Raw genomic sequence first — 12,190 nt, 5'->3', positions numbered from 1 at the left:
TGCAGCAGCGTGTGCAAGAAGGCAGCTGTTTGTGCCGTGGTGGGAAAGCTGGGCTCTGCACAGCTGGGCGCTGCACAGCCATGCAAAGGACAGGCAGCCCCTCTCCCAGAGAGCCTATGTTTCAAGTGCATGACTAGGGATAACAGATGGATAGAGACGGGAGACGATGAAAACAGTGGGATAACTGGCAGTCTGAAATCCCAGCTGCTTACTCGCTGTCTAATATTGCCAAGTTAAAATTTCACAGCCTTACTGTCACAGCAGAGTTCGCTCTGCTCTTCCTCACTGAGGAAGAGGAACAGCGAGACCTTTGTGCATGTTACAAAAGGGCTTTGGGCTGGAATTTGCTGCTGAACCAGAACCCCTAACTGATGCACACAATAAAAGTAGCAGGTTTCTCCACATCTCCTTCCTGCTTTATTAATGGAAAAGTGGTGTAGCGAAGAATAGTGGAGGCTGGTATGCTGGGCACATGGTTTTGGAGGTCAGCACCTCCAAAACAAACCTCTGAGACTGATATTCACTGGGGGTTAACATTGGCTTCAGAAGGTGGCCAGGACACAAGTGACACATTTCCTCCAAGGAAAGTGAGCCTGAGGTACAGCTGACAGTTTAATGTAGCTCCCAAGCAAGAGCAGCAAAACAGAAGTAATCTGTTATGGTGAAAGGGGCTCCACACCCAAGGAAGCTTTTAAGTGTAGGATTCAGAAATAAAAAACCCAAATGCCAATACTGGGACGAGTGCAGTTGAAGGCAGTCCACAGTTGCTGCTAAAATTGTCATGAGGTCATGACTCACCCAGGGCCGCCACTGAAACAGGGTGAAGAACCCGGCTGCTGCTCCACCCCTTGGGCAGGTCCCCACTCCTGGGGCATGGTGCCATGTGGCTCCCAAATTGCCAGCATTTGGGAGCTGCCTCTCTGCCTGCCAGGTCACCCCCATGCAAACGACAGCAAGGGGAAACCTCTCTATGTCCACTGCTCCGCCCCTTGCCTCACCGTGGCATCACTGCATGTGACCAATGACACCAAGCTATGTGGTGTAGCTGACATGCTGGAGGGAGGGGATGCCATCCAGAGGGGCCTTGAGAGGCTTGAGAGGTGAGCGAATGCCAACCTCATGAAGTTCAACAAGGCCAAGCTGGGGCACTCCCAAGCACAAATATAGGCTGACCTAGTGGAAAGTGTCCTTGCCAACGGCAGGGGCAACGGAAACAGATGATATTTAAGGTTCCTTCCAACCCAAACCATTCTGTGAATCGCAGAGTACAAATTAAGCAACGCTAATATGATGGTAGGGGTAATACGACCAGTAGCAATTCCTGTTTCTGGTAATAATTACTGTTTATCCTTGTTTGCTCTCTGCCTGGGTTCTCTATATTTCCCAGTCTGGTCTTGACACCTAGGAAAGCTAAAATTGCACCTTGATTTAAAGAAAAGGGAGATTTGTGTCACTACATCATAGAATCATAGAATGGTTAGTGTTGAAAGATGAGATCATCTAGTTCCAACCCCCCTGTCACAGGCAGGGACACCTAACTCTAGACCGTGTTGCTCAAGGCCCTGTCCAGTCTCGCCGTGAACACTGCCAGGGATGGAGCATTCACAACATCCTTGGGCAACCTCTTACAGTGCCTCACCCTCCTCACAGTAAAGAACTTCTTCCTTATATCTAGCCCGAACTTCGCCTGTTCAAGTTTAAACCCATTCAACCTTGTCCTATCCCTACAGTCTCTGATGAAAAGTCCCTCACGGGTATCCCAAGACTTCATCCCAAGAGCAGTGGCTTTCAGACATGACACGTGTAAGGGGTCTCGTAGCGTGACCTCAGCTATGGCGCTGATACCAAGCACAGGGCCGGGCCCGACCCGGCGCAGCCCTTACGGACGGCTCAGCCGCCACCGTCCGTCAGGTCTACGCCGGGCCCGGGCCGGGCCAGCACCTGGAGGCGGGGCAGCACCGGGGCGGGTCTGGCCGCTGCCGGCGGGAGGAGCCAGGCCGGGGAAGGGGCGGCCCGGAGCGGCGCTGCCGGGACAGCAGCGCGAGAGGGGACTAGTCCGCGTCCGGGGAGCGCGGCTGCGTTCTGCTGGGGGGCTGGTGCCGGCGCCGGCGGGGTTGAGCTCACCATGGAGCCGGTGACCCGGTGGAGCCCGAAGCAAGTGGTGGACTGGACTAAGGGTAAGAGAGGCTGGGTGGGCGCCGCGGGAACTTTCCGGTGTCTTGCTGCGGGGTGACCCGCTGTCGGGCGGGGTAGCGCCGGCCGCCGCCGCTCCTCTCCCCGGAGCCGGGCTCCTCGGCGGGGCGACCGCGTGGCCGGCGGGGCCTTTGCCAGTGCCGCGGCGGTGCCGGCCCCAGTCCCGGCTCCGTGGGACACTTTCGGCGTGGTGTATGGGAGGAGGTGGCGGCTTACCGCGCCCTCCTGACTTGTCTGCTTACCTGCTAGTGCACTTGTGCGTGTTTCGGTCTTGTTTGTTTTGTTTTGGTTTTGGGACACGGGGAAAGGGGAAGGTGAGTTTTCCGCCGGGCTGTGTGAGGGTGGGGAACATATATGTGTGTGTGTGTATATATATATATATATATATATACATACATACAGTGGGGTCCCCTCAGGGCTCGATCCTCTTCCACTGTTGTGCTTGCATATCTATATAGCATCTATATGCTTGCACAGAGATAATAACTGTTCTCCTTAAGGTGGTTGATCCATGTGAGTTTACTTACAGCTTTTCAAACAAAACCTACTCACTGGTCGAAGAAACTTTCTATGTTGTAAGTTAAGCAAAAGCTGTATGAACTAGCTCAAGTAAGCAAGGACTTGATCCTGTTTAACGGTGATGGGATTAAAAAGCTGGGCTCCCGGTCGGAGAGCTGAGTAGTGTCCCCTTCATCCGTCTGTTTGTCCATGCATCCCTCCCACCCCTCATCTCTCGTGTCTGCGCTTGTTTCTCTCCCTCTCCCGCCTATCAGAACTTCCTATTCTGCTTCGAGGTTTGTTCACGATATTGACGGAGGTGTGGAAAGCTTCAGCTGGACTGATGTGCCAAGAAGGCACTTGGGAAGCTTGCACCCAGCTCCGGGAAGCTCTTTGGTGGGAGAGAGGAGGTGGGGACAAAGCAGGCACTGGGTCACGGCCTGCACCCGTGAGGTGCCCCGTTCCTGCTGTGGGGGACCTCTGCAGTGTTGGGTATCGTCGGGGTTTTTTTTTGTGAAGGCAGATTAAACCTCAGGTTTGTCAACTCCAGTTGGACCCTGTGAGTGTTTTCTGAGTGCCCACTGGGATATTGCTCTTGCAGTTCCCTCTCTACCTGGAATAAATTGAAAGGGAAATCACTATGAATTAGGTGAGGGATTTATGACTTTGGAAGGAGTACTTCTGTTTTTCGTAGGACTATGTTTTAGTGTGATTGCCTTTTGTTACATAAAGTATTTTCACAGGCTTTGCTGGAGTTGAAGTCTGTGTGAAGTTAGGAATGTTTTCAGAGGTGAAAGTTTCCCTGGATTAGAAGCGGCACTTACTTATAGCAGCCATTACTCCTCTGTCTCAGGACCATAATGCTGATTAGACTGCGTGCCTGTGGTCAGCACTTGGCAGTAGTTCGGCTCAAGACCGAGGCAAATTTGGAAAGCAGGCTCATGTTTTCACATAGAGTGAGATGGATACTCCCAGCCCTCCTGAGCTTGAACATGTACGTGAAGGGGCTGTGCCAGTGAGGGACCATCCAAGCAGCCTTTGTGAGAAGAGGATTCCATACAAACGTGCTGTGAAGTTATGCGTTAACATATAAATAACTTCCCCAGAAAGATCTCTTTTCCCTGATTGGTGTTGGTTTAAACAGGAGTGCATTGTTCCAATGAAATAAGCTTTTTGCTGTGGCATGTGGAATATTTATATAATGCTTTTCCCTCATTGTGTTTTTTCTCTTGGGCGCTGAAAGTTTGTTACCTTGCCAGATTAAAGATTAAACCTGCTAATCATTTTAAAAAGCTTTCTTATACTTCAGCATGCGTGGCTTGCTCTCTTGCATAATTTATTTTACTTGCAGGTTCCTTGAACAGGTAACTCTTTAGCTGGACCCTCAATTAGTGTTATGCAGAATAATTTGAGGGCTGGCTGTAGTTGGGAGGTGGATCTTCTGACTAATGCAAACACGTGTTCTTTGAAATGCAAAGGAATAAATTAAAGGCTGCTGATGACTTTTGTTTCTGCTGCTGTTTTTCAGTTTCTAGGTAAGCTTTTGACCTCTGGTACACAGTGTCATTTTATGTCACTCCCTGCATGACAAGACTGTAATAAAGAAATGACATGTGGAAACTTTTTCTTTATGGTTATGCTTTCATCGTCTGCACGTTAAAATTGACACTTTAATAGATAGCTAACAGCTTTGTTAGCACAATGTTTCATAGTTTATTTTTAATCTGAAATGGTTATTTACTGTGTAGTTCACAGTCACTGGATTTTATGTTTGACCAAAACCTAACATTCTGTATTTTATCTTATGAATATTATATTTAATTCTCGAGGTTAATTTTGTAAAACAAGTTTTTAGAGGAGAGTTTATGCCATTTGTTTTCTTACACGTGCCATTTAGGAAGGAGGTGATACCATGATCTTCACTGAACCGGCCAAGCTCTGGGACAAAGTATTTGGCTAGTGGTATTTGCTGCCTGTAGTTAGTGCTGTGGTGCCATGGAGATGTATTCTAGAAGAATGACATAAATAACTGGTGGGAGATGCCAGTTCTCAGTGGGGAGATTGGTTTTGCAGATAATGATTCATGCTTATCGTACAACAATAACAACATCTTGGAAAATGTAGAGTGGCAGAAATAAGCGGTCTGACTTAATTCATTTTAATGTTCAATGTAAAGCTGAGAATATTTCTCCAGGGTTTTTCTTTTCCCTTACAAATCTTTGTACAATCAAGCAGCTGTAAAATAATTTATATATATATATGTATATAGATATAAATATAGCTTTTCCTAACCACAAGAAACATGAAACCTCCCCCCTATTCCATGAAACAAGCCCCCAAAAGCAAAGTCCAAAAGTAAGCTGCTAATTGCTGGAGAGTTGGCGTATTTGCTCTTGGTGGATTTGTTTTTTTTTTTTTTTTTTTAAAGTAGCTTTTGAACTAAGTTTTTTTTTACAAGGTAACTCTTATCCCAAAGAGTATTGTTCTGTGATTTTTGAGTTGTTCACTTCTAGGTAAATACTATAAATACCATTTATCTATAATTTAAAACAGAACCTATTAAGGAGTTGTAAGTTGAATGTGAATATGTTTAGATTTTTATAGTCAGGTTTTAAATAAAAAGTGCTCTGTTTGTTGCTACCATCAACAGCTGGTACAAAATGCAGTTGCTTGTCCTCTCGTGCTAATTCAGACTAGAATGCTGCTATTTTTTTGTGAGCAAGGGTGTTTTTTCTGTGTACCAACAGTAGCAGTCTATGTAGCTAGTAAGAGTTGGTCTAGCTAAACCAAAGCTACTGAGGAAGAGTTGTGCTTTTACTTGCTACCAGTTTTCTGTATAGCTTTGACCAAGGATGTAATAACTCTTTAGCTATAGCATCAGGTTTTGAAAACCATATCTTACATTTTTATAAGTACCTCCTTGATTTCTGTCTGGAAGAAGTGATGGTGGAGTTATAGGTTTCTCTTACAGCATGGCACAAATTGAATTGGTGTTTCGGAGCCATATTCGGCCATGAAAGGTGGTACTTTGGCTAGGATGCTATGTTGATTTGACTTGTGGTTCTGCTGGCATGGAGTTTATGTTCTTTGAATGATATAGCCTGCACTGTTTTCCTGACTACACTGGCAAGATTTTTTTGGGGTCATTCTGTGTTTAACCTGTGGTCTTGCTCTGATGCAGGCTAAGATCCTTACAGGCTCAAAATCCTCACCTGCATCTCACAGCACTCCCTTGTGAGCCCATGAAACTGAATTCACCCAGAGGCCCTTGAGGAATTCCTGGGGTTATCCAGGTTACTGTGGAACAGATGTATGCCTATGGAAGTTGTAGCATATCTGCTACTGCTGGTATATGTTTGTGGGCTTGCAGTTTTTTTGGCTGTCCTGAATGCAGAAGTGAGCAAGAACCCGTGTACTTCCATAGGGCTGTGTAAATGGAGATACATCTAGCACAAAAGTGATTTACTGGCATAGCAACAGTTTGAAGGGAACAGTGTTATGATGTGGAGGAGCCTTCTCTGGTCTCAGAAAACCCTGGCTACTGAAAACCCTGCAGCTAAGGTCATTCCTCAAAAGATGTGTGGGGGGGAGGAAAGCTGTGTATGGGATAGTCTCCTGTGTGAGGAATGTCACTGTCTTATTGGAGAACATTGATGTGCTTTGTTTGCTGTAGCCTGATCTGTCTCTTCCCCCTGCCCCCAGGCCTCACATACTTATGTGAGTTGTGTCTTCAAGCCAAATTTTACACGGTAAAGACAGTTGGATGCACTTGTGGTTAGAAGCGTCTGTTGTTGTGAGGCTCTGTTACAATTTGGCCTTTGTAGCTGTAGGCTCAGCTAGCTAGGGATCATGCGTCTGCTTTGGCCTCTTTACTGCACTCCAGGTACAGTTATTCCCTTCCTCTGTAGTTCATGGATATCACTTACTCCTGTGCCTATTATATCATGAAATACTCAGATTTCTATTCCTGGTAAAGCTTTCAGGCCACTGTATTTATTTATAGGGATGCTTGGGAGAAGATGGGGATATATGCTAATTTATAAATAGTTAGCAATTAATTGTGAGAGCCTGGTCTTCCTTTTTTTTTAGAGCTATCTTGCTTACCCAGGGAGATTTCAACAAGGTCACTCATGTTAACTGTGTGTGCTGGGAGTGCAAACTAGCTGGAATTTAGGAACAGTGATGAGTAATGCATAGCACCAGAGTTGTTATTTAGCCTTTTCTTTTTAGGTATCCTCAAATTAATGTTTTGTTCAAATTTTTTTTTTTTTTGAAAATAACAGTAAGAACCCCCTGATTATTTCTTCAGGCAGAATACTTTGATTTCAGTAAGAAGTGTAGAAGGCTGCCTATAACTGGGGCTGCAGAAGAATCTCTTTCCTCTATTTACTTGGATGCCTAAAAATACTTGTATAGAGTATTTGTTAAATAGATCAGAAAGTGACACTGAATAATCAGTCTTTGTAGATCTCGGCTGAAATTCTCCGTATAGCTGTCCCGTAATGATTTACTAGTGAAACCTGTATATACTAAATAGACCTATATATCTGTGGGCTGAAACAAAGTAAAAAGTTGCACAACGAGTTTGTGTTACTGCAGTCTTAAAATTATTCATTCATTGTTGCTGAGATCAGTGAAGGTGTATTGAAAAATATAAACCAAAGTTTGCCTCCGTGTTCATGTTTAGATCATGTTCTTGTGGTTTTTGCTGCATTGCACTTGAGCTGCTTGTGGGTTCTGTGAATTTTTTTCTTCTCCCTGATCTTTTCGTGTTCAAAGTCAGCTCTATTTATTTGCCATTAAATTTCTGTTCAAACTATTTTAACCAAACATCAGAAAGTCTAGAAATTGAAAGCTGTCAGCATAGTATCTGGAAAAGCAACATTTTAAATGCTAAAATCACAATGGGTGTTGGTGGAAAGTTGATTGTAGCCTTTGTAGAGGAATGCAGTGAAACTCTGATAACGCATTTTAGGTATATGATGTATATTTAGGTAGTACCTGTACCTAGGCTGTAGTGTTAAAAGCGGGTATGCTTGCTTGGTATTACCCAACTAGACACGTAAAGTGGTATACTTCTTAAGAGAAATTTCTTCTAATTGCTCAGTAGAAGGTACAGAGGTTGGCCAGTGGGCTGGTTGCTTTTTTCCTTCTGTCTTATAAAGAGTTTCCTTCCTTCAATGACAGGAAGTCACTGGTATCTGATATTGGAGACCTCTGTAGGAAAAAACTCACTTTAGATGAAAAGTATGTGTGTGTCAGATTCTCGTAGCTCTTGTTATAGATTCATTCTCTTCCTTGCACTTCTGCCTGGGAGCCCATATTTTCAGCATGTATATCCTCTTTGAAGATCATGCCTCTCTCTAGCTCACTATAAGAGCTAAGGGAAGACACAGTATAGGGCACTAGATAAAATGCATGTTAAAATTTGTCATGATGTGGGTTTTTTTTTTTTTCTTAAGTAAAAGGCCCTGACAAAAGGCTGTTATCCAACACAGGCCACTAGATGAGTTGCAGTTGTGAGGGGTGCGTGCATACAGCCTGTTAGCAAGTATTCAAAAGTATGGGGGGAGTGTGGGGTGTGTGTGTGTGTGGTGTTTGTTCTTTCCTTTTGATTTTTTTTGAATCTAAACCTTGGGATTCCCTGGTGTCAATTATAGTCTAACAGATGAGCTCCTTCCAGGCATGTCAGACAGAGGACAACTAGTGACAGTTATGGTTTGCAGGAGAGGTAGCGAGACTACTCAGTTTTTTGTTTTGCTGTATCATTTTAGGACAAGATTTTCACTTAGAGGCAAGCATCACACAGAAGGTATGTTAGTAAGTCTAAACAATGCCTCTGTGAATTTAGTGGAAAAAGCTTTTTACTGTTGCATTTTTTCCATGAAAGTAATGATATTGGACTTAATTTTTATCCTAGAGTTTTCTGATAACACCAGTTAGGTCTTGTCTCTCCCTAGAGGGATGGTGTTTCCATAGTGTCTCCTCGTTCTGCCCTGCACATACCCCAGATATGTAAGCCCTGTCAAAAGGAGGAGGTAGTGAGGTACTCACATTTTCAAGGCTATCCTGGAGATAGGAAAGGAAGGGGGAACAGGAGTTAGTGGAGCTGAGGCATCTGTAGCAGCCTCTCATGTTTGCGGTAGTTCTTCAGGACTCTGCTAATTGTGATTGCAGGATTGCTCATAGATTTTAGTGTTTGTCCACAGGGCTGCAGTAAGAGATAAGAAATTCAAATAAAAATGCTGCTTGACTGTGGTTTGCTGTCTGATGTTAGCAGAGGAGGCAGTCCTTTTGTCATTTGGGCTCTCCTTACCAGTGTGAGATGACTTTGTAGTCTGAGGATATTATTCAGATCCCTGGGCCAAGCTTCTTTTGCACAAGGAAATTTTCTGTGGGTTTCCACATGCCTGTCCCCATTTTTTCAGGGTACAAGCAATAATGTTTCACAGCTTGGGGGATATGTGGGAGGTCTGGTGAATCAGACTGATTTGTTTCACTGGATTTAAACATGAATTACCTGTTAGAATAGATATTTATGATATTATGAAATGCAGGTAATTTTTATCAAACGTCGCACATGCTGGGCAAACCCAAGCATCTGTGTGTTTGATTTGGTGAGGTCAGATCACTGACCTCTGTAGCTTTTGTCTACAGAGATGCATTCAGTATCTGGCAAAATTATAATATTGCATCAGTGCCAAGTTAATATAATTTCTTGTACATGCTTCTTTGATACCCTTTAACATAAAGATTGTTTTTTTGCTACTGTAATGACAAAATCTCTCTAGGTTTTTTTGACTGCTTCTTATACTGGTAGTTAAGCGTAGGTAAGCAAAGCATCTGGTGTGCTGTTGCAATCAAAGCTTTGTGGTATAAATATGATCTTATCTTGCTCTTTGATCAAAGGAAAGAACTCCATTTAAAACTTAATTGCTGCTTATCCAGGGCTAAGGCTTCTGCTAAAGCAAGTGTTGGTACACGCTTCTAGGCTAATGATCCTGATGTCTCTGTCTTGTGTTTGCAAAATTAATGTTGCTTAAGTTGCCATCCTTTTATCATTAATACCTTATCTCACAGTCTTGTGTTACTGGAATGAAGCTTGCTGGGTGAATGCTTTATGAAAAGCTCTGCAATATACCCATTTTGTCATTAAATGAAAGATATCTATCTGGTAGAGATGCTTTCCTAGCCAGAAGAGAAGGGAAGGGCTCAAAGTGTTACCTCCTATGGATATATTAGTGAGTCTAGTGGGCCAGTGGGGCAGACTGGTTAAGGGTTTCTGTTGGGTTTTGTAGCTTATAAAACAGCCTTATCTAATAAGAGAGAGGATTTCTGCCTTCAGTTGTGATACTACTGCTGTTGCTTGTTCTGAAGATGCTTTATTCTGAGCTACAGGTCCTTGCAGTACTTGTTTTCCTTCTCCTGACCTAGCATTGTGAAAGAGCTGTGTCCTTGCTGTGGAGGCCAAAAGACAAGCCTTTGGTGACAGGTGGACGTGTAAATAGAAGAATGAAAATCTACCAGTCTGTTTCATTGGGACAGCAATATCCTAACTCCAGTGCCTTGAGAATTTAGTTTTGAGTTGGCTGCTATCCCACTGCTGCAGGAGGCAGAGACTTACCTGAGCAGGTACTGGCACTGCACTGCTGAGGAGATTTGTGGTTGGTGATGAGGGCAGGGAAGGAGAAGGGAACAATAAGGGATGAAGGATTTTACTTTTTCTTTTCCCCTCCCTCCTATGTAGGCCTTTCCCTGAGCAAGGAGGGCTATAAGAACAAGTTCAGACATGCCTGAAGAATGTGGACTGAAAAACATGTGCAGGGACCAGGGAACAGAGCCATGCCTGGAGAGTGTTGTAGAGGAGAAGTGGGAACCCAGTGAAATACAAATGCCTACCCTGACAGGAGTGGTTTTGGTGTGTGGTGTTTTTTCTTTTTGGGTGTATGTGTGTGTTTTCTTTTTAATTTCTTTTCTCCCCTGAACAATTCTAGTGCTGATGTGTATTCACTACTTCACTCGCCTATCCTTCGCAAGGTGCAGAAGTCTTGCTGTTAGTTTCATCAAACAGAATTTTAAAAGGATTATGGCAAAACATGAAACTCAGTAATTGTTGGCATTCCTAGTGCAAGCTAGGAAGAAAGAGGAGATAAAAGATAAATATGCTGTAAGTTCTGTATGCTTGTATTGGTTTTTTTCTTTAAAATTTATAGCATTCCATGTAGTGTTTGGATGTAGGCAGTACTCACCAGAAGATGTAATATTATATGTTGTGTGAAATATAATCCTTTTGTAAACATAAAAGCATCATATTTTCTTGTATTTAAAAACAATACTTCATCTTTTCTCTAACTGTACATAGTTCAGACTATTTCAGACAATAACACTGGGTAGATAAATCTGTATGTGATCAAAACAAGAATTTGGAAATCAAACTCCCCATAACGTTTTTCTTTCTTGCTGTTTTTTGGTTGTGTGTTAGAACAACATGTGTTAGACATCACTGCATTCATAAAAAAAAAAAATTAAGAACATGGTTTGCCCTCAGTTATGATTAGGATTTAACAATAATGTTGGAGAAACATCTAATGTTGGCATCTGACTGAGGAAGAGATTCGCTGCTTATTTGGGAGAGTGAGTGTGGGTTTGATGCAGCAGTGCAAAGCTGGAGCATTAAAATGGACTGAGGTGGATGCTGTGCTTCCATAGCAGGTACTCGCTGGCAGTGGAGGATCTGGTTTTTATGGTTGCTCTTAGGATAGTCATCAGAGCTTCTTAAACCTTTTGCTGCTTACTTCATTAGGGTATGGGTACCAGGCTGATGCTGGCCAGTAGGATTCTGTCGAGTTGTGGACCTTTTGATTCAGACTTTAAAAGTGTCAAGAGAAGATTATTGGAGTACAGCCTTGAAAAACTAAGTCTATGGAGGCTATTGAAATGTTCTTTTGGTGCAGTTCTTGCCTTGATTTAACCTTAATGCATCATTATTACAGTGTCCCTGGTGCTTTGCAGTCTTGATTCTTTTAGCACCCTTCTCAATAGGAATTTGCTGTTTTCATTTTAAAGATAGGGAGTTAACACTGAAGAATTTGGGGTGTGCCTACCTTACACAGTGCAGGTCCAGCTAACCTCTGAAGTAGGTTATTTACGTAGTAGAAACAGCATTAGCATGATTGTCTTGGCTATTTTCCAACCCCAACCATTCTGTGATTCTATAATTTTCATCCCCTAATGTAGTTATATTGCTTATAAACTGAAATGTCTGTCCGGGCTACTTCAAGTATCCATTCACAGCTCTGCATTGTGGAGCATATGGTGAAAGTAAGCGATTTGCCTCTGGTCATACAGTGGGTGGTATTCAAGTTAGGATTAAGACATGATTAATTTAGATGTGTATATTCCTGTTATAGTCCCTGAAGCCTAGAGGGTGGCTCAAAAGATCTTTTACTCGATGTCTGTTTCAGGGCAAGTTGAATCATGCTCTGGTCTCCATTGAGTA

At 43.4% G+C, this 12,190-nt stretch overlaps 1 protein-coding gene across 2 annotated transcripts in view; it reads left to right on the top strand.

Annotated features, from left to right (window-relative positions):
* Positions 1–2,081: 2,081 nt before the first annotated feature.
* The window catches only part of CNKSR3 (CNKSR family member 3), a 58,643-nt gene continuing 48,534 nt past the window's right edge, over positions 2,082–12,190 (top strand). The window contains exons 1-2 of one of the 2 annotated variants that reach the window (XM_057406132.1): positions 2,108–2,177; positions 2,967–3,101. In XM_057406132.1, coding sequence (XP_057262115.1) covers positions 2,126–2,177; positions 2,967–3,101 — 187 coding nt within the window. In that variant the 5' untranslated portion in view covers positions 2,108–2,125. Of the gene's footprint in view, positions 2,178–2,966; positions 3,102–12,190 lie in introns of both variants that reach the window. The other variant, XM_057406139.1, reaches the window with a different exon arrangement.

This window comes from Pezoporus wallicus, unplaced genomic scaffold, assembly GCF_028554395.1.
Source record: "Pezoporus wallicus isolate ANWC-B61680 ecotype Strahan unplaced genomic scaffold, APGP_CSIRO_Pwel_v1 contig_3817, whole genome shotgun sequence".
In the NCBI taxonomy this organism is placed as follows: Eukaryota; Metazoa; Chordata; class Aves; order Psittaciformes; family Psittacidae; genus Pezoporus; species Pezoporus wallicus.
This window is presented reverse-complemented; position numbering and strand designations above follow the sequence as displayed.